This window comes from Oryzias latipes, chromosome 15 (genome assembly GCF_002234675.1).
Source record: "Oryzias latipes chromosome 15, ASM223467v1".
Lineage (NCBI taxonomy): Eukaryota > Metazoa > Chordata > Actinopteri > Beloniformes > Adrianichthyidae > Oryzias > Oryzias latipes.
This window is the reverse complement of record NC_019873.2, coordinates 22,424,161-22,446,109: the sequence shown is the minus strand read 5'-3', so window position 1 is coordinate 22,446,109 and position 21,949 is coordinate 22,424,161. Positions and strand designations below refer to the sequence as shown.

The window sequence follows — 21,949 nt, the reverse complement described above, 5'->3', positions numbered from 1 at the left end:
CCACTCTATAGGAACTTTGTCCTAGAAAACAACACAGGTTTTTTTTTTTTATTATTATTTGGGTAAAAACGACATGTTCATATTTACAAGACCACTGGGAACACTTTAAATATAGATCAAAAGATGATTGAGTGAGACTTTAAAAATGTGACAGAACATAACTAAAGATAAAAAATATAAGAATAAGAAGTTGTGTTTGGTCCTTTTTAACCACAATGTTTACCTTTTTTTAATTGTGAAAAATTCCATAATAACTGTAGGCATCATGCACAACACAGCAATCAAGCCTCCACAACAAAATATGTGATCAGTGCCTGATACAGCTTAGGGTTATTTATTTTTTAACACCTTGTTTGTATGTAAAGCTGCACAGAAATCATGTGAAAAGCAGTTTGAGTCTGTATGTGTATATATTGTTTTGTATTTCAAGTCCTGATTTTTACCCTTCATAGCGGATCATAGCGTTTGATGAAATTTTCCTCTTGGTTTTATTAAAGTTTTTAAAGACAAACTTCTGTTAGAATAGTTTTTAACGTCTCAACATGTTCATTATCCTAAATGATGAGTTTGAAAAAAATCATGTGCAAAGTTTGAATATTATGGGATTTTGTGTATGTACGCTGACGCACAGTCTGGTGTTCTGAGTTTCATTGTTCAGGTGCATATATGAGTGTAAAGAAACATTGAAATGGTGGGAAAAGGTCTAAAGAGCTTTTCGCCACCCAGGTTCGCGGAGGTAATTCTCAGAGGAAGTGCTCCGTCCCATCAGCTCTTTTCTGCTGACACTCTCCTGTGTGGCATCTGAAGTTTTTGGCCCTCACACGAAACACCAAAATGCAGACACACACACCATAAGCAGTGCCCCATTAACCACTTTTCCTGCCTCTGACATTCACATTCCATTCTGAACAGGGAGAAGTGGTTTAGAAAACCAGATGGAGATCAGCCGAGCAAGTGAATGAATGGTGGGGGGAAACAGGAAATAAAAGGAAAAATGTGTAAAAATAAATGTAAGTTCCATAGCTAAATCTGAGACTGACATTTCCTGTCTGTGTGAGGGACGAAGTAGAGTTCGGTCGGCTTCCCAAACAAGGTTATAGATTCCTCAGCTGTGGCAGCAGCTTTCTCAAAGGTCGTACTTCAGAATGGGCCCAGTGTTTGCATTGAGAGATGGAAGTCTGTGGTGGGAAATAATGACAGCTATTTATAGAACCCTGAAAATACTGCCATTTCCATAAGTTTGCCAGCCAAGACTTTGTGGGCCGGAATTTTTTAAATGTCTGAGATAAAAGCAAGGGAGTGTATTAGGGTTTTTTTTCCTTTTATGCCACAGGGTGGGTAATATCCTGGCCAAAAAATTAACGTTTTTACTGTGGGTCTTGCATGAACAGCCATACATTTTTTTATTAGTATTTGTGGCCATGAAGGTTTCATATTTAGTTAACAAATGCATTTTTTTCTACAGTTCAAAATCACAGAGACATTTAGAGCTTTGTTCTAAGCTGTGAGGAGGCCATCACTTTCCTAACCTAAGCCCTTGTTTTCACCACAACACAACTGTTGAAGTGAGATAGGAAAATGTCAAAATTTTGTCAATTTTTTTAGTGAAGACAAATGATAAAAAGAAAACAGATAAAGGTTTACAGTAATAAGACCTGCTACAAAATGCAGGGATAAAAAAAACTCAAATTTTGTCCACTAGGAGGGGCCATAAGTTTATACACACATTTAGGACACTTAAACCATGACATTAATATATTTTATTGTATTTTATAGTTTTTTTGGAAACTTTAACTGCTAAAACAAATTTTAGCTTTAGCCTATAATAAACTATGCTTAAGTCTACAAAAAACAAATATCAACAAATACGTTTATTTTACTATTAATGAGACTGTGATATCGGACGTCTGAAATGTAGTACTCTTCAATCGTTTGTTGTAGTAAAAACAACTAAAAGCTTTTGCTTCCTGTTCTGAAAAAAGTCAGGACCTCAGTCTCCAACAGGAAATAGCTGACTAATTAGTTGCATTTTAGTGGGAAACATGTCATCAAAGTTAACTGAAAACATAGGGTGGTTGATCACAGCAGTTTCACAACAGATCTTGAATGCCAAAGAAAATCAAATGTTGCTGACTTTCATTCACTGGACATGGTATTTCCAATGCTGCTCTTTAAAAAATATATTTTTGTTGATCTGTTGTTGACATATTTCTTGTATGAGTAACTAAATGGGAATATTGGCTTGTTGAAAAACCATTTAGCTTAAACAATGTATTACACCTGATTGACACAAACAACCAGTTTTTTGGGTACTGAAAACAACCCACATGATGGTGTCAAGGAAACATGTGTGACTATTTCCAAAAGACTGAAAGGATGCCAACAAACGCTGAAGGCCATTCAAGTTCTATCTGCCCTTTGAAAACTAAGAAGAATTTTAAGCAGAAGTGTTAAAAAGACTATTTAATTTTTTTTTAATTAAAAAAGAGGGATTATGATCATGCCTTTGCTTGAGTAAACATTTGCAAATGTAAAAAAAATATGTTTTAAGGTTTCAATGTTGCTTTGATTATTGTTTTCTTAGATAATATTAAAAAAAATAGAACCTGTATATTTGACTTGTAAAACTTTTTCAGTGAGATATTTCTTTTCAAAATGTATTGTATTAAAAATGTGAAGAAAACGTCGTGTTTTCTACCATGCTTGAAACTACTGTACTGATAAAAAATACTGGGTCTTTATTCAGCATGACACACCTCTAAAGTCTCATATCAGTTGGCGATTGTGAATTTGTGTTTGCCTTTTTTGCAATGTAAAGTTTCTTGCTGGTGTTGAGTATGTTGAGTATGACTCAAAACAGAGTTCTTTTACAGCTTCAAGAAAGTGGTTCCACTTGTCTGTGGTGCTGCGACATAATCAAATACAGACAGACGGACGGACAGACAGACAGAGATAATTACCTAATACCTAATACAAATATGTCATCTCAAAGCTCTCAAAGCCTTATTTAGAATCAGAATCAGAAAGCCTTTATTATCATTGTTACACAAGAAACTTGTGACAATGAAATTCCGGTGCACTCCAGCTGCTTAAACAATATAAATAAGTAATATAATACTAAAAGAATGATAAAGAATTTGTGTAACTGAGAAATATACATACCTACATAGCTACATAACATTTCTGGATCTGAAACTATATTGCTCATGGGAACTGTTTATCTTGCACATTGACTTCAAATATTGCACGAGTGACAGATTTTTGTGGGATTCATATTTGTTTAGGAGGTATTATTATTATTTATTATTATTGTTGTTATTATTATAAATCGTATTATTATTAACCAATAGAATTATACCTTTGTCAAAACTTTATCTAAATTTTATTTTTGACCAATACAGTACATGGGATGAAGGTCAAAAGGACCGGATACGCCTGCATTTCTTTCCGGATACGCCTGCTTTTAATCATTGGTGGAGAAAGAAAAGTGACGTCATATGTCAGAATCTCATTGGTTGTGGAAACCGGAAGGCGAAGAAATAGCCAATCAGCAGCATAAATATGCTTGACAATTGAAAGTGTACCTGTCAGCTTTCTGGGAGCTGAAAGTTACTCATCTGACATCGTTTGCATCCGTCAGCCCACATTTAACATCGAACTATCGCTAAGTTAACCTACCGAGTGAGACTAAACATGGCGGCCTACAAATTGGTGCTTATTCGCCACGGAGAGAGTAATTGGAACCAGGAGAACCGCTTCTGCGGCTGGTTTGATGCGGACCTGAGTGAAACTGGGGAACGGGAGGCAAAAAGAGGAGGACAGGCCTTAAAGGGTGAGGAAGGACGGGTTACATTTCCTCCATCTTTCGGTGTGTCATTCCGGGTATTAGCTGCATCGGCTAGCATCCAGACTCGACCCTGTACGTGTCGAGTGGCATGTAAGCGAGCCGCAGTATTGCTCGAGGGCGGAGATTTTGTTTCTGTGACATTGCTAAGTCACTTAGCTAGCAAGACATTCATTCAGTCAAACGAAGACATTAACTCCTTTTAGTCCATATGCTAACGGGGAAAGTTGTTTAAAGTATTTCTGAAGGTGATAGCCCGTCAGATGCATACACTTTCTGTGACATTTTAAGCCAAAAATTGTACAATTTAGCACATTATTTCAAGGTCTGGATATATTAAAAGCAAGTACATGGATCAATTTCCCCCCCAACATTATCTAATTGACCGTTTGATCAATAAGTATTACAATAATGGCATTTGGCCGTATGTAAGAGTTTACTCTACAAGTTACCCTGTTTCTATGATGTGATGTAAATCCTGTCTCAAACATGCAGATGCTGGCTACGAGTTTGATGTTTGTTACACCTCCGTGCTGAAGCGAGCCATCAGAACTCTGTGGCTGGTCTTGGACAGCATTGATCAGATGTGGGTGCCTGTTCATCGGACCTGGCGTCTAAACGAACGCCACTACGGCGGACTGACGGGACTCAACAAGGCGGAGACAGCTGCCAAGCATGGAGAGGCTCAAGTGAAAATCTGGAGGCGCTCGTTTGATACCCCTCCTCCACCTATGGGCCCTGACCATGACTACTATTCTGTGATCAGCAAGGTGAGATAAGATATCTGCAGTGCAAACAGTCGGGCCACATGTTGAGTGTATTGTGAGGAAATCAGAGTTTTGCAAACCCTGACTTGCGTCACGGAGGAATTGTCCTTCTTTATGAGTGTAATCAGCAGAAATTACACCAAAAAGAAAAATGTTAGTTTTTGTTTGTTTTTTTGTCTACACAGCACAGAGTTTTACATATTTAAGACTTTGTTATGGATGACGTTTGTCAGCCACTGGGATGCAGCAATATACTGTTTTGCAGGAACTGTGAGAGTTAATGTATGACTGACAACACCATGTTCTTCTGGGTTCAAGTACAAAGTACCAAATAGATCTTGACTAAACAGATGTTCAGATCTCACAGCTGCAAATTGTGTAGTTTCGGCTTTCTTTTTTCACCACTAGGACTTAAATTTTAAATTAAATTTGGAGCTTTTACTATTTTGTTTGCAGGACCGTCGGTATGCAGACCTGACTGAGGACCAGTTGCCTTCCTGCGAGAGCTTAAAGGACACCATTGCGAGAGCTCTGCCCTTCTGGAATGAGGAGATTGCCCCTGAGATCAAACAAGGAAAGAGAGTGCTCATCGCTGCCCATGGAAACAGCCTGAGGGGAATTGTCAAGCACCTGGAGGGTAGGTGATGGGAAAGCATGTTCTAAACAGGTGAAAATGGCACCGTTTAGAGTCTGCTTACACATAAATTAACTTTATTTCAACATGTTTCTAGTCCTAATCATAGAAATACAACACTGCAAAGAATCTTTCAAATACTAGATATCTGACTAGCTTTTAGTCCTTTTGTGTTCTGATTTTCATAAATTAAATGTGTTCCTGGAAAAAATTTACCGTTGGCATTAAGTCAATGTAATCGTCCACAATGCAATGCAATGCAGTGCTGTCATTTACTTTTACTCTGCCCGCTGTCATTAGCAATCTAAATCATTGTTATGTTTATTGTAGGAATGTCAGATGAAGCCATCATGGAACTGAATCTGCCAACTGGCATCCCAATCCTCTATGAGCTGGACAAGAACCTGAAACCGGTAAAGCCGATGCAGTTCTTGGGTGACGAGGAGACGGTACGCAAAGCCATGGAGGCTGTTGCTGCTCAGGGAAAGGCCAAGAAGTGAAAAAATGGAGAGCCATAAAAGTCATCTTTGTCTGTACTTAGGTTTACCCAAACTGCTTACTTCAGATTTTTTTCTCCCTAAAATATTGCTTATTTTGGTTTAGAAAATGCTGGATGTTCGGTAGTTTGTTGTCAAAACTTGCATTCCTTATTTAGTGGAGGAAAGAATGGGTGGATTAAATGGGATGTGCTGAAACTCCAGAAAATAAAAATAAAAGAATATATATATATATATATATATATATATATATATATATATATATATATATATATATATATATATATATATATATATATAGTAAAAAAAATACCTCTAAGTTTTCCTAACTGAATATTGCACCTAAACAAGCATGGTTGTTAATGGGGGGGGCAGATGTTCAAGTTTTTATCTGTAGTGTCTGTTTAAAATGAAGCAAATGAAAAGACTGTAATGACTGAAAGTTCTGCTGCGGTCACCTGTTGATGTTTTTATTTTTCTGTCAAAAGATTCCCAACGCAACTTGACCTGCAAGAAGTTACTTCACTGTGTCTGTAGATGAAACACTGAATTGTCTTCAGATTATCAGCGATTGACGGCTATCACAGTAGTTTTAATGTAACTTTGCATGCCCCGTTTATAAGATGCTTATTTAAGAACTTCTTTTCACTAATAAAGGTCATTATTTGTGATTTTTTTTTTTTTTTTTTTTTTTTTTTTTTTTTTTTTCCCCCCTTTGGGTAAAATGGTGGGAAAGTACCGGTATATTTTTCTGTATGTCTGTCTAGTGCATTTGTGTGTTGCTTTGGATGTGGAAAAATTGGTATTTTTCTTTTGCTCATTTTTGAACAGTGCTACATAAAGGTTTATTTGGTTTTGCATTGTCAATGTAGATTCCATTAGCAGGTGTAAGGTTCTTTACAGTGTTGTGAAGCAGAGGTTGTTTCAGTCTTTGGCATCTATACGGTGTGTTAATGTGCCTCCCGCTATGCCGCTGAGTATTTGTTTCTCTTCCACTTTAGGCAAATGTAACCTAAGCATTCTAATAAATGGACCAACAAATTATTTTGCCTTTTTACTAACATTTTGAGTTGAGGTTACTGTAATTTTAAATGACAAACTAGAATATGAAAAAATCACAGTAATTTACAAAAATTAAGGGAATATATATATATAATATTTTTGTTATTTTTTTAAAATTAACATTATAGAATGGTTTTATGGGAAATATTTTCCCTTTTCTTTAAACCTCTTATACATTTCAAAATAATTTACATGTTTTAGTTGTACAATAATAATAAAGAGCACCAATCATTTGTAACTCATATATAGATATTGAATTAAAACAGGGAGGTTTTGCGCACCTTCATTATCATTTCAATTTTTGAATTGTCCCTTTAAGTGGAAATATAATCGACTCCATGTTCCATCATGCAGTTCGTGAAATGCCCTCTGACGCCGGGACAGGCGGGAGAGGATTTCATGATGAATTTCTTCGCGTTAACTTCTCTTTATTTGTTTAGTGCGCGTGGATAAAACGCCTCTCTGATCCCGAGAATGAAGAAAGCCTCTGAAAATCAAGACAACTCTTCGTAAGAAAGCTCTGGCATTTCACTTTCACCCACATTGCTAATTTGCAGTTAGCCAAATCTCACTTCCTGAAACAACAAGCACTTGCTAATTCACGCGCTGCTTTATATCGAGTGGTACGGTTCGGCTGCTGTGCACATAGAACATGTCATGGGTTGCAGTGGTTCTGGTGATAATACATTCTAATGTCAGTGCAGCAAACTTATTATACATTTAAAATTAAGCATGAACGTGACCTTACAGTTTTTATTTCACTTTCCTTTTCGACTTTGTTTGGCTAGTTACTTTTGTTTTAATTACTCGGCAGTGTTTAATTGTAAACAAAATCAAATGTGTTTATTTTTGTTTGTTGTAGAGAATTGCAAACGCAGTTTTGACATTGGATTATTGTAAAAATGCAAAAGAACTGTTAAAAAGAAGCGCAAAAATAGTTTTTTTCACGGCGCGAGCTGCATTGGTAGTTTTTTTTTTTTAAGTATGTTGTAGGTGTCTTCTTTTCTTTGGCTGTTGTGTGAAAGCGCATTGTGTGTGCAGACTAAAGCAGAGCAGTTTGCATTGCAAATGACTGTGCTGGTGAGGTTTCGTAATCGAACTCAATGAATGATTACATCCTTTTTATTTTATTTATTTATTTTTTCTATTTTAGAAGACTTTCGGACTATTCCTCCTCTCGGAACAAAGGTAAGTGAAGGCATCACACACCTCCTAACTTTAGCTCAGTTTAGCAATTTCAACAGAACATATTCCAATGAAAACATTTTGTTTAGTTTAAAGACCCCCTCTGATGAAAATAGTGTTTTTTGTGTTTTCAACATGTTTTATTTGGCATTTTACTCATGGTGGACAAATATCAAGAAAATTAATCTTAAAATTGCATTTTGCAAGTGTTTCCCTATTAAAATTGTTGTGAAGTAGTAGCAGAAAAAATGTTGTTTGAAAAAGCTTGTAGCAGTGGTGTGGGTGCTACAATCGGTGGGCAAATAGGGTGTTCTGTCATGCATAAACATGATGCATCTGTTCGCAGACAACTAAAGCCACGTATTCTTTGCTTTTCCTCGTCCGAGCTGGCATCTGGATCAGAATTTATACGACTGGATAGCTCCAATATTGCTGGTCATTTTTATTGCACTGATAATTTTAGGTTTGGGATATTGACGGCTGTAAGCTAGCGGTAGAAACTGCAAACAGATAAGATGACGGGGAAGGGGGGCAGGCTTACTCCACGCCAATAGTCCCACCCACAACTCGGAGATAAATTTAATCTGAACTATTGCTGCACTGCATAAACTAGGTGCAGAGTTTTGTTTTGTTTCTGCATATTAAAATTAAAATACCTCTAGTAATGCTTTTAAAATGGATTGAAAGATGAATGGAGTGGTGTTTTAAATAAATATTACAGACTGGTATGGTTAGTTACTGAAATAACCTACTGTGTAGTTTTGGTTTGTTTCGCATTCTTCATAGACCTCTTTAGGAAATGCAATTATCTCATCTTTGCCCCTAATGGATTCATATATTTGTGTGCGACAAATTACTCCAAGGTGTTAGAAAACTCATTTATGAACAAAGAAAGTGTGTTTGAATTCAGTTTTTATGTTCTCCTCCACAGTGATGGACCTCACACCCCAGCAGCCTCCCCCACATCATTTCACAGCCTTTCCACAGGAGACTCCAATGAAGCCGTCTCAAGTTCCTAACAGACTTTCTCATCCTTCACCCAGGAGAGTGTTGCCACTTCATACACCTGGCAAGGAAAGATTCCATCCACACCTTCATCACTCAGGGGGGGTTGCTCCAAATAACCCACCCAACGCAGATACTCCTTTGTCAACAGAGACAGGTCCCCCTAAGGACTGTGTAGAACCTCGTGGACTTGTTCCCAGCAGTTTATCAAGCTCTTGTAGCACAGTATCTCCATGCTATGGAACAGAAAGGGAAAGAAAGGGTTCTTTCCAAAGAAGTTCTCTGTCAGAGTCTAAACATCATTCTTCATCTCAGCCAGTTCCAGTTACCCTCAACAACAGGGGCTTAGCTGATGTGCCCTCTTCTGGTTGTAGCCAACGTTCATCATCTCAGTGTCTTCACAACGTAAAAGAACGCCTCTCATCCGGCCAATCTGTCAAACACCAAGAGACTGAATCCAAGTTTGCCACATCCGCCAGTAGTGACACACAACGAAGACACGACCCGTTCAAGGTATTGCTCCTGTTTGTCTTACTGTGGTTTTTCCATTGTCCCCGCTTAGATGAAACCTTAATCCTCATTGTGTCAAACATGAACTTAGAGCTGTTTCTTGAACACGCCTCCAGGTTTTTACATGGTTCCTGCATGAATGAAACCTGGAGGCAGGCACAGAAGAAACGGCTCTAAATTCATGTTTGACACAGATGATGCAATGAGGACTAAGTCACTGTTATGATTATGTTTTAAGGGTACAATTTTCAGCATTTCAATGTTTTGCTTGTTAATAGAAAAACGGTGAGCTAAGAAATAAATGTTTCTTTGGTTCCTTTGTTTATATTAAACATGATTCAGACTATTAGCCCTTCTTTTAATGCTACATTCTTATGTCATATCACTTGGTGGACTTTGGTTACAGCAAGCAAATACGTTACAGAATAATCATTTTTCAAACCTTCCTGATTATCTTCCAGCATTCTCCCAAGCTCTTAAGTCACCTCTGCTGTTTTTTAGTTAAGTCAAAGATGTAATTGAGTTTCTTTTGCTTTGCTATTTTCACACTTGTAGAAAAAACAAAAGGAAAGCAGCTTTAAGCTCCTTCTAAATCAGAACTGTGTGAATAAAAACTGCTTTAAATCTTAAAAATAAAATGCATATTTGTAGTTTAGAAATGAACTGATTTAAAAGTGTACATAAAGCTTCAGTACAAAAGTATCATCAGCTGTTTTCTCTTCTTGTACACAAAAAGGAAAAGTTCATTACCCAGAACACAAAAGCTTTGATCGTAGTTATTATATTCATATTATTTTGGTCTTTTTATTTATTTAGTTAAACCTTCAAAACAATGAGCAACAAAACTGCTCTTCTGTAGTAGTTTACTAACGTTTTTCCCCAGCTGGGATTAAAATATATAAGATTTAAATGTGATTGTTAAACTCTGTGATATTTATGTTCTTTAAGACTCTTTGAAATGATTTGTTTGCACTAAAGACGGCTGAAATATTTTCTGTATTTCTCCAAATTCAGAAATTCACTCGTTTTTTTATCAATTTTTAGTTTTTTAGTCTGTTTTTGTAATACACCAATCCTATGTTGTACCATAACGAAAAAAATCAGGGTTTGAACCGACTTGCGATGAAAGTGAATTGTTGCATCCCTATTATATATTAATTACATTAAAACATTCCATAGAAACCGATTATAACTGCTGTTTTTGAGGGGGAGTTTAGTTTAGTGACCTAAACGCTCTCTGTCTTTTTTTCCAGAGGCACCACCATCACCCACGAACTTCAAGTGAAAATAATATTCCAGGTAATGTTTTTAATGCAAAAATTGCACTGTAATTGCATAAAAAGTCCATCTGTCAGACTTGGTCAAGTTTATTGGACTGATGCGTTTTACCTGCTTTGTTTACCTTTTTTTTTCTTAAAATGACTAGCTCTAAAACGTTACATTACTGTTACAAAGTTACACAAAAATGGGATTGTCCTCTGCTCTGGCGTGACCTGAGCACTTATTATTTTGTATGTGAGGTCTGGTAGCAGCTTGTTTGTATAGTTTTGAGCACATTAGACTGTCTGACCACTTCTGCTTTTGCACCTTCCAGCATTATTCATCAACTGATTTGCAAAAACTATAAATTTTCTACATTTGTAAATACAAATCAAAATCTTATCAAGGCATCAAGAAAACATTGTCATCCAGCCATAATAACTAACGGCCTAGAAAGCTCATCTGAACGTAGGCGTCGCATTGATTGCCTCTTTTTTTGTCTACAGCACCATATTCAAGTTGCTCATCTCACAAGAGGCGGAGAGAGTCTGAGCACCGTCACAATAATGCCAAGAAACCATGTCCTGAGGGTCCTGACTCCAGCAAAACACCAAGCATTTCTGCAGTCTCCCATCCTGTGATGAAGAACTCTTCACTCTTAGAATTGTCCCACAAAAAAGCAACAGAGTGCGCTCCCTGTACAGAGAGGACACAACATGGGACAAATGAAGCAGGATCAACAGGAACAAAGGAAGTGTGTTCAGGCTCCACGGAGAAAAAGGACGTGAAGTCAAGTTCATCTTCAAAGCCTCGGGATGAACGTCACAGGAGAAGAAGTGAGGAAAATCCTAAAAGAAATCATTTTGGTACCTCAGATGTTCCTCAGAAGGTCGTCGTTCGGTCTTATCGTTCTGGTTCGGTGGACTCCAAACCTGCTCATAGTAAAGCTGATCCAAGGAGAGAAAGCAGTCAAATTGACCACATCAGTCCCAAACCAACATTTCAATCAAGCTCAGGTTTACATGGTTCCCAGGCTGCAGAGCGTCATAAAACCAGTCGAAGAAAATCTGCAGCAATTCTTGACGATATAGACCAGCTTTTCACTCCTGACCCAGTAGTAGTCAGCTCTGTTTGCAAGTCTGCAAAGCCCCCGACAAATGTTGAAACGATCAAATGTCCCGCCTCAGAGAAATCCTCCAGCCCTGCACCCATGTGTAGCACCCCAGTTACCAGCTGTCATAAAACTGTAGCTGCAGAATCTCCAAATGCAACACCCTCTGCAGTGCGAAACCCGCCTTTCACCACAGATCACACCTTTCACAGTGACAGTCCTGCATGCAAGACTACAAAAGCTAAAACAAATGCTGAAACAAGCAAACCCCCCTGTACAGAGAAAGCTTTCAATCCTGCATCCAGCTCCTGTACCAATGTTGGTGGATCCTCTTCACAGTCTCCATCTGCAGAATCTTCACCTCCTAATTCACATCTCCCCTCTGATTGTGTGATTACTGCTGCAAGCTCTGCTAGCAAGACTGCAAAAGCTAAAGAAAACGACAAAACCAAATCATCCACCTCAGAGAACGGCTCCAGTCCTGCATCAACCTCTAGTACCCCTTCTAATGTACCGGCCTCCTGTCACAAAGATGCACACGTGACAGCGATGGACAAGTCATGTACAGCACCGTCCTCATATAACTCATCCATTTGCCTCTCACCCGTCACAATAAAACTGGTAAAACTTGAAAAAATGAATCTTGGCTTTAAGGATCAAGGACTCCGAAGCGTCTCCACTATGAAGTATAAGTTTGTTACATCTGGGGACAAACAAACTTCTTGGCTCTCCATCAGTGCAGCATCTTCACCCAACTCTACTCCTGCTTCATTTTCAGAGAAGCAAGCACCTGAAAGGTTTAAAGAGAACGTCAGTGAAGATGATTCTATAGATGGGGAGCTTGATCTGGGCCAGAACTTTGCGTGCAATTTGGATCTTACCCAGAGCTCTGACACCAGCGAGGAGGAGAACCTGATGTCTTTGCAGGAGATCATGGAGCCTGTCCCCAAGGTTCTCTGTACCCCAGAGAAGAGAACCTTCTCCGAGCCAAGCACACCTGGAAATCACAATTCTCAGTCAAAAAGTGTAAGCTTCAAACAAAAATGTCAATTAATCGTATTAAAGATTCAAGAAGAAAAAATCTTCTTTTCTACTGTTTTTACAGCTGCTGCCATCTGCCATAAAGTCTGGCGTCTATAGGAACAATCTTGATGAACTGATGAAGGAGATGAACAACAACAAGAAGTATGTTATTTAAACATTGTATCTGGTATCTTTAATATTTTTACTGAAGGTTCCTTGTTTTCAATCATCAGAGCTAAAGAAGTTGAAGCACAGCTTCTGAGTGCATGCAAAGACGACCTGTTCAGGATCCCTGATTCTGAGGAGATGGAAGAAAGCCAGGAGGAGGGCATCTCCACTGAGCAGCAGTAAGATACGCAGAAGCATGTTGGCATATTACTCCACACCCCTGGATCGCTCTTTGCTCTGGACTTGGATAAAAGTTCTTCCCTTTTTTTTTTTTTTTTGAACCAGGGAATTCTTGCAGCGCTACTCTTTAATGTCCAGTGTAATCAGGGAAGTGCCTCCAGGTGAGGAGGTGTTCAACCTGGAGAGGTTCGGCTGCATCTTTAACCAGGACGCGCTGCAGCTTCGCCAGTGCTTGGTTAACCCACAGACAGCAGCACAGAAAGCACTTCTTTGGTAAGCTTTGCGTCTATGCTGTGAGCGTGTTAGAGCACTTCTGGGATAATTATTGGTATGAGATATGAGACTCGCGTTCCAAAGAAGAAGTACCCGCTGGCTCCAGAAAGCCAAAATCCTGTAGACTTCTATTGAGAAATAAACAGCTATTAGTTAGTCATAATATTTGTTAGAGTTCTTCCTCCGATACTGTTTTTTTTTTTTTTACATTTTCTTGCTAATTCAAAATTTTCTTGTATAATATTTTGTTCTGTAGAGCAAGTAATACAAGTTGTAAACTTACCATTTAGATTGCTCAATAAAAAGTATATGGTGCCGACGTTTCTGTCAAACGTTTGACAGATTTGGGGTGTGTCCAAATTCAAGGCGCAGCATCCTTCAATGGATGCAGCTGGTAGGCCAGATGTTAACGTCTGTGAATTTGAGCCTTTAGATAATTCCAGTGGAGTCCCAAACAGAGAGGAGTAGTGAACCAGGCCTGGAGCACAAAATGTTCCTGGTTTATTTGATCCAAGTTTTAATCTTGGAGGTGTAAATATAAAAAGGTGTAATTATTTCCAACTCCGGGTCCCGCTTCACAGTCCGCCATGGTTGTCAGAAAATCTTAGGGTTCGGCCATAATGGATTTTGGGATATGTACAGCATAGAAGGAGACACCAGACCAATCCTTGAAATTGGGAAAAAGACGGCTGTATGCGTTGGCCGCATTTGGAGGAGCCGCTGAGTTTGGACAGCACTTGTCGTGAAGCTGTGAGGTAAGCAGCCTTCAAATGCAGCCCAGGAAGAGCGCAGCTCTGGAATTTGGACGCAGCCTCTGTCTAGCCTGCGTGGTAGGGGATGTGGACTTTCAACAAGCTCACTCCTGATTGATGGGAGTGGTTGCAATAAAAACGCTTACTCAGACCAATCACTGCTTACATCCGGCTTCAACATGGCGGTGTCTACATTGTAGAAAAAATGGCGACTGAATTGACTTCATTTGGTTGGAGCTGGATTGAACCCTTTTCTATGGGTGACGCCACACTTGCTTGGTCTGTTTCTCATCTTCCAGTTTGAAAACAATGTAACATTTCAAAAAGTGATGTTTTCAATTTACTCTATTACTTCCTATGACGAGTTCTCTTAATACTCATCTTTTTATCTTTTTTATGTCAAATTGTTCCTCCTCCTTTTACAAGACAGGAAAAGTAACCATCTTATAAACTAAATTTTTCTGTTTTCTAACCAGGTCAAGTCCTGCTCAACTGCGGCTACACGTGAATATTGGACTATTTCAGGAGGCTTATGATTTTTTTCTGCCCTGTCCTGCTCAGGTGACGCATTTCCTGTTTAAGGTAAGCCTGACACCCCTCTAACATTTTCAATTGTATGTTAGAAATTTTAACCAGTAAGTCTAACTTGATCCTGAAAGATGATGTCAGTCCACAACGAGAGGATGGTGTCTGACAAGATTCTCCACATCCTGTGTGACATCGCTTGTGCTGCTGCCTATCAGATTGGTCAGTGTCTCTACTCCCGCAGCGCTTCTATGTCTTGTGACGGAGTTGAATTTACATGTTTTCTTACATCTACAGCCAAAAATGGAAGTCATCGCTTTAAGGTGTGGGTACCCAGCTTGGCAGATGTGACTCTGGTCTTGATGAACATGGGTGTTGGCTTTGTTACGCTTTTCCCTTTTGAAAATCTGCAGCCGCCATTCACAGAGAGAGATTTGCTGTAAGCAACAATTTGATGCATTATCCAGCAAAAGCTTTTTTTTTTTTTTTTTGAAGTTTCCTCCTTTAAGTATTTATAACTTAACTATGGTGATTTCTTTGTAGAGACAATGACTTTGTTAAACCTGAGAGTCCCTCCATAAACAAGGATGACATCGTTTTCCATGAGTACAACTACATCAATGTGTTGAAGGTGAGACTTTGTGGGAAAATGAGCTGGTGACAAAAATGAGTTTTAGTTTATAGCTTGTACATATTGTGATAGACTGCACCCTTATGGTGGTGCCGTCTGTTTGTCTACTGCTGTCTCCAGATGTTTTGTTTTAGGAAGTTTGCCACTCATTGCATCTCAAAAGGGAAAGTATTTTCATACTTACATAAAAAAGTGTGTCATGGTTTCAATAAGACACTCAATTGTCTCCATGTGAGTGTGTTCCAGCCCACTGTAAGACAAGTTCTGATCTATCTCAGTCTGAGCAAGCTTTGGGAAATGCATAACTTTACTTAACTGTTTAGCCTGAGCTAAAGGTTTCCTCAACCCCCAGCATGAGATCAGGTACTAATCTTTTAAGGATGGTGTGAACTTCTTCCCTCTGTGAGAACAGACACTTCTGTGTTTTTGTCTTAGTGTTAAAAAATACTAAAGCAAACCCTCCCAAAAAATATAAAAATCAACTGTGGAACCAAACCAAACATTTTTGATCAGAAAATTTCACTTTTGTTGAAAGCCAAAGTCAGAAAAAACATCTACATCTAAAGTCTGTGTTTAAAGCAAAGGTTTTGCACAGGATTTACTTTTTTGTTGTTGTTGGTTTGCTCCTTAAGGTAAAATCTTATTAAAACTTGAGATTGCTTAAATGTCACTAGAACATTGCAGTACAACTTCTTCTCTTTTGATTTTTGTTTACAGTACCTGTCTTACTGTATGGGCCTGTGTCCTCACTCGTACAGCGACAATGAACTGCTTTTGCTGCTGACTGTGGTGGAAAAAGTCAGCCTGGACACACGCTGCATCCTCCAGTCCAGTGTGGACGTTAATGCCCTCCTGTATAAAATTGTCAACAACATCAAGGACTGGGATGCCATGGTCAGTACTTAAGTCATTTGCTCTGTATTCTTAATTTATTTGTAGAATGGATGTACAACATTCCCGTATGAAATCAATTTAAATATTGGGATCAGATTTGTTGATTTGACTCAAAAAATCCAATCCTTGATCGTGTCCATCAGGGAACCATTTGGCCCATTCTTAGTATTGCACTATAGGGGACTGAAACCCTCAACTTCTGAGTAATTATGACATCCTTCTCTAAGGTTTGCACTTGTTTACATATTTTACTTAATTTCCCAATATTTTACGTGTAAAACTTTATTGACTATTATTTTTTAAATTGGATCGTTTTTAATGATTATGTATTTTGGAAAAATAAGGCAGAATTGTTGGAATTAAATTAATAGCTTTTCAAAAATATTAAGTCTTGCAGTAGGCTGTTGCTTTGGGCAGGAATGAAGACTTTGTAAATAACGTCAAACTATTATAAGCCCATTAGCTTGAGTTCTTTCGTGTTTATTAATTATATGTATATAAATTTGAAGTCGTGTGACATAAAGCCATCGTTATACTTCTAGCTGCCTAGAATCTGTCTGGCCTTAACTGATTTGACAGAAGACCACCAGAACATGTGTCTGCTTGTTCAGCTCCTGCCTGACCACACACGTGGAAAGTACGTTTTTTCACCTTTTTAATTTTTTCTAAACCTCTTTTTTTCTTGCTTTAGCGTTTATGCGTTAATAATTTCCTCTTTTGCTTTGCAAAGAGAGCTGCGTCGACATCTGAGCCTCTGCATGATTTCTAAGTTACTGGAAGGAAACTGCAGATACCAACCGACACAGAATGAGTTCCAGGTAATCTGCTCCGTTCTGGTTTCAGCACTGGATTTTGAATTTATCACCAAACATCTATTGTTTAAGTGCTTTGTAATTAATAATGTTGTCAATAAATGATCCTGGGGTTTTACAGCTTGCTGAATTGAGGCCATATCTTCCACGAATGCAACCTTCAGCTCTACTTCGTGGCTTACAGCAAAACAATTCAGAGGAGGACTTGGGCATTTTGGACCAACAGGTCTGCATGTGGACTAGTCATTATTTCCATCTAGAGTGTTTGTTTTTTCCTGGATGATTTAACAAACATTTCTGGTTATTCCTGTGTGTCACATTTCAGGCTTACTATTTGTGCTATAGCCTTTTGACACTGGCAAATGAGGCCTCCAATTTACAGGTTTTCCCACCCCATCAAAAGGTAAAGTTCATTATCTCCAATCTACAATGATGTGTTGTCAATTAGTTTATTAGATTTTTATAAATATTCTGTTGCATATTGTATTGGTTGTAGGAGCAGCTGCTTGTTTTGTCATCAGAGCTGGAAACGCGAGTTAAATGTGACATCAGAGAAAGTGAGAAGTGTCTTTACCGCAGCAAGGTAAGCATCATTTCACAAACGCTTACATTCAAATCATAACTGAATATTAAAACATCTGCTAACAACTTTTGCTAACAAATATCTTTTAGATGGAAAAAAATAGGCTAAAAACACTTTTCTTTTGATGTGATAAAAATGCAGCATTAAATAGCTCCAGCTATTTTAATATAATATAATAATAATTCAAATGATAATTTAATATAATCTCCATATATGGCATCCAAAAGTGTTTAGTATCTTTTTAAATAATAATAAAAATAGGTTTTATTTAAAAAAAAAAGATAAAAGTCAATGAATGCACAAATGTTCACCTGTCTAACTGGATCTTAGCCAAACCAGTTGATCCTGGTTTTCATATATTTAATAAAAATAATTTACCTGTAGCAGTTTCACTGTCTTTGTCCCCTTCATGATTTGGATTTCAGTCTGTAGAACTATGTAAACTAGTCAATTCCAGCTCTAAAGCGACTTCTGCAACAATAAAGGTGGCAGCTGGGTAGCTTGGTTGGTAAGGTGAAAGGCTACCACGCAGGGAACTACGGTAACATTGATAATGGGGCAATTACCAAATCAATGGCGAGCAATTAACATCACCTAGTGGGGGCCCTTGGGCAAGACCCTTAACGCTACTGCCTCCCGAGCGCGGTTAGGCTGCAGCTCACTGCTCCCCCAGAGGATGGGTCAAATGCAGAGAAGAATTTCCCCATTGTGGGATGAATAAGGTATCAATTAATTAACCAAGTGGAAGCTCATCTTCATTACCGGCTGTTCTAACTGCCTTTAAAATGCTAAAGTCTGCCTTCCATCTCGACACAAACGGAAGAATTTCCACTGAGAAACATTAAAGTCAAGCAGATGTCTGAGAAAAACCTGACATGTTGAGTTTCAGAGAATAGTTGGACAATTCCAGGTCAGAGAATCCTTCAACCATAACTGCTGTCATAGACTCTGTGGAGCTGAATGTTCTTCACTGACAGAAAGCCTTTATCTAGAGGCAGTTGGAATTATATTAATGTATTTTAGAAGTAATAGTTTGCAAGTATTTTTGACTGACATGTTTTTTTCTTATAATTCTCAAAGTATAAAGTGACTTCAAAACAACATTTGACTTCAAGCTCTACTTTTGGCTGAATTATCCTGATCAAATCTTCATACCAAACATGCAGATATCCTTTTTTAACCCTTGTGCTATCCTAGGCACTTTAACATTGGGAGTTGGGTCATCTAGACCCACTAGACCAGGGGTCGGGAACCTTTTTGGCCAAGAGAGCCATAAATGCCACATATTTTGAAATGTAATTTCGAAAGAGCCATACAATAATGTAGTGTCCCTTCCCCACACTGAGGCACGGAGACTTAACCTCTTTTAAAGTTCTTTATTCCGATTACTGCAGACCGCAACAAACGCCGTTCAATTAATTCAGCAACTCCTGAATCTCTCCCGCCGAGACGAGAGCGCTTCTCCCAACTTTATATTCCCCTGCTACCGCTGCAGCCCTCCCATTTCCCTTATTCGGCCCATAGCTGAACCCCATTGGTCCAAACTACCTAACAACAGGCTGAGCGACAGAACTGAGAGCCAATCAGATCTCTGCTTGACGCGTTCAATGAACTCCAGAACTTTTAACGCGGCCCAACAGCCATCCAACTCAGTCCGCGACAATATGTTTAAAACTAAATATACAAATGAATGTGTGCATTTGATGTAATTTCAACATTTTTAAAGTACAATAAGTCTGTGGATTCTTTTTAATAACATTGTTATTCTGTTGCTAATAAATGATGAGTATTTCTCGTGGTATTTTTGCTGATGGTCTAGTCTGGTTGATACGTGGTGAGTTTCTGCTTCATGCAGGTGTTGAGACTTTAAACGTGATCGTAGGTCTGAATGTTCTGTAGATGTGAGACAGACTGCTCACATGCAGACGGGGAGCCAAACCTATACTCACACGCCGCAGTGGGTGACAGGCAGTGGGTTTTACGTTTTTATAATCCCTGCGCGATTCACCTGCTGTCCCCACAACCCCTCACCCCCACCCTCTGCTTTCTCCCTCACACATCCCGTCCCCGCATCTGCGCGCTCTTTCTCAGAGACGGGAGCGCGCAGTTTTAGGCACGTCAATTCAAAGGTTTCCAGCTGGTACAAACTCTGTGAAATAATAGATAATAGTAACTGATAGCGCTGGCGCAGATTTCTCTCTCTAAGCACTGCTACTACTGCGCGCCTCTGGCATCGCATCGCGCCCGAGAAGGACTGGTCTAATGAAAAAAAAAACTATAATTAAAGATTTGTCTGCGAGCCACATGTGACCATCAAAAGAGCCATATATGGCTCGCGAGCCATAGGTTCCCGACCCCTGCACTAGACAGTGCTCTGAACCTTTTTTCTTCAATGATTTGTGATCTTCTCTGGTGTCCATGGATTCCATGTAATATTTCCACCTTTGTCATGGTAGGGAGAACACGTCAATGTAAGGGTGGGGTCATCTAAGATAGCACAAGGGTTAATGAATTATTGCTGCACATGTTCACAATAGTCGGCAAAGTCATTAGAATAAACAGTGACCTGTAGTTTTAATACTATTTTCATCAATTAAAAGTCTTCCCTTAAAATATCTGTAAGGCTCAACAGTGAAGAATAGTTTTCTCTCTTCTCACAGCTGAAAGACCTGGTTGCGAGGATTTACACCAAATGGCAGATGCTCCTTCAGAGGACGAGACCACTCAATGTACGCTAGTCATTATCTTATTGATACATGTGCAGCACGTTTTGATTACGGTTGTCCTCTGACTCATTTTGTGATGCTTGTGCCTTTTTTTTTTTCATTTAGGGTAAGCTTTACGATTATTATATACCTTTAGAAATCACAAGCTCCAGCCAAGACGAGGAAGAGGGCACAGTTGATGAAGAAATGAATGAGGAGGAACAGGATAGGCTTTCAACTGATGAAGACGAAGGATCTACGACTGCTGAGGAGGAAGAAAAAATCGAGGGGTTAATGGATGAAGTAAACGATCCAGAACCGAGTCAGACAAGTGACAACGAAGGAGACACCAGCAAGGATGACACTAACACAGTTGAAGAGGCAGTGACTAGTGACCTGCAGCAAGGCAGTGCCGGGAACTCAACTCCAATTGATTCACAAGAAGAGACGCATTAATAACCTGTGTGTCAGTAAACCTTTAAAGGACTTTGCCTCATGTTTATTTGCACTGTTTGGTTTTTTGGTAATAGATCTTTAACAGACTAACTGTACATTTGTATTTGTTCTCATGTATTATGCTATAAAAATATGTTCTGTTTTTTGCATTACATTTAGTAAAGCTTCAGACCTAGTATCATTTAGTTATATGTACAAAAAAATGACACTGGTTTCACACTGTTTTCACACAGGTTATATGTTATTCTATTCATGTTGGGTTGTTATGTCAGCTTTTCATTCTTAACACTTGGTTAGGTTTACCCTTAAATTTAAAGTTTTGACCAAAATATTTGTATCCATTTTTTTAGTAAAAATGAAAAATTTTGCAATTTACAATATTGTATTTTAATGAACCATAAAAACTATTGTTTTTAAATTATTTTTCGCCTTTATGTGCAAAGATTTACACTAAAATTGTTGAAATTATTTGATAGTGTATGCTAAGATATTTAGGATAAAAATTCCTCTGTTTTTATTAAAAAATTAAGAAAAATATAGATAATTTGGTACTTGATTCTATGTTCTAAGTATTTATTAAGTATACTCTGGCATCTAATTGTGCTATTTTGAAGCTAGCTGAATGAAGTCAAAGAAGCTGTTGGGGTTTTGTGTGCTCAACAAAAAACACGTTTAGTTGAAGTAAAACATAAACTGCCATATGAGGAGCTTTAGCTCTTACAAATAGATGATCAAGTCAAAGTAGGAATAGAGGGGAGATGGGCTGCAGATTAAATTATACAAAATACGTTTTTAAGAGTAAAAAGAACATATTTAAGTCATAGTATTATTATTGCAACTATCTTAATATTGCTTTGGAAAATGGTCTCACCTGGTTAATAGGCATACCACTGCTGCTGCCATTGATCCTTTTCAATTTCACATCTTAGCCACCAATTTTTTATGTGGCCAGCTTTGCTTATGATTAGTTCATCTGGATATTTCTTCAACAGCTGCTAGTTCCTCTTTAAATTCTGTCAAAAACATAAGCAGGAAGCCCTCTTTCAATCTGCTATTTAAATTTTTTATTATT

General features: G+C 38.3%; 2 protein-coding genes across 4 annotated transcripts; both read left to right on the top strand.

Annotated features, from left to right (window-relative positions):
- Positions 1-3,569: 3,569 nt before the first annotated feature.
- LOC101162235 (phosphoglycerate mutase 1) lies at positions 3,570-5,961 on the top strand. The gene is made up of 4 exons (XM_004077139.4): positions 3,570-3,832; positions 4,340-4,614; positions 5,068-5,248; positions 5,576-5,961. The coding sequence occupies exons 1-4, from the start codon at positions 3,694-3,696 to the stop codon at positions 5,743-5,745; spliced, it is 765 nt and encodes a 254-aa protein (XP_004077187.1). The 5' UTR covers positions 3,570-3,693; the 3' UTR covers positions 5,746-5,961.
- A 1,115-nt stretch (positions 5,962-7,076) lies between these two features.
- On the top strand, positions 7,077-21,416 carry LOC105355814 (SMC5-SMC6 complex localization factor protein 2). Of its 3 annotated transcripts, none has more exons than XM_023963448.1 (20): positions 7,077-7,313; positions 7,958-7,992; positions 8,921-9,507; positions 10,758-10,803; positions 11,271-12,901; positions 12,981-13,060; positions 13,132-13,245; positions 13,352-13,519; positions 14,748-14,853; positions 14,931-15,018; positions 15,094-15,235; positions 15,340-15,427; positions 16,145-16,321; positions 16,864-16,958; positions 17,052-17,139; positions 17,255-17,359; positions 17,459-17,536; positions 17,630-17,716; positions 20,377-20,445; positions 20,548-21,416. In XM_023963448.1, exons 1-20 carry the CDS (start codon positions 7,279-7,281, stop codon positions 20,875-20,877), a joined length of 4,149 nt encoding a protein of 1,382 aa, XP_023819216.1. In that variant the 5' UTR covers positions 7,077-7,278; the 3' UTR covers positions 20,878-21,416. The 3 variants fall into 3 exon arrangements, with proteins under 3 accessions (XP_023819216.1, XP_023819218.1, XP_023819219.1); XM_023963450.1 differs by lacking the exon at positions 7,077-7,313 and adding an exon at positions 7,382-7,498; XM_023963451.1 differs by lacking the exon at positions 7,077-7,313 and adding an exon at positions 7,867-7,884.
- The last annotated feature ends 533 nt before the right edge of the window (positions 21,417-21,949 follow it).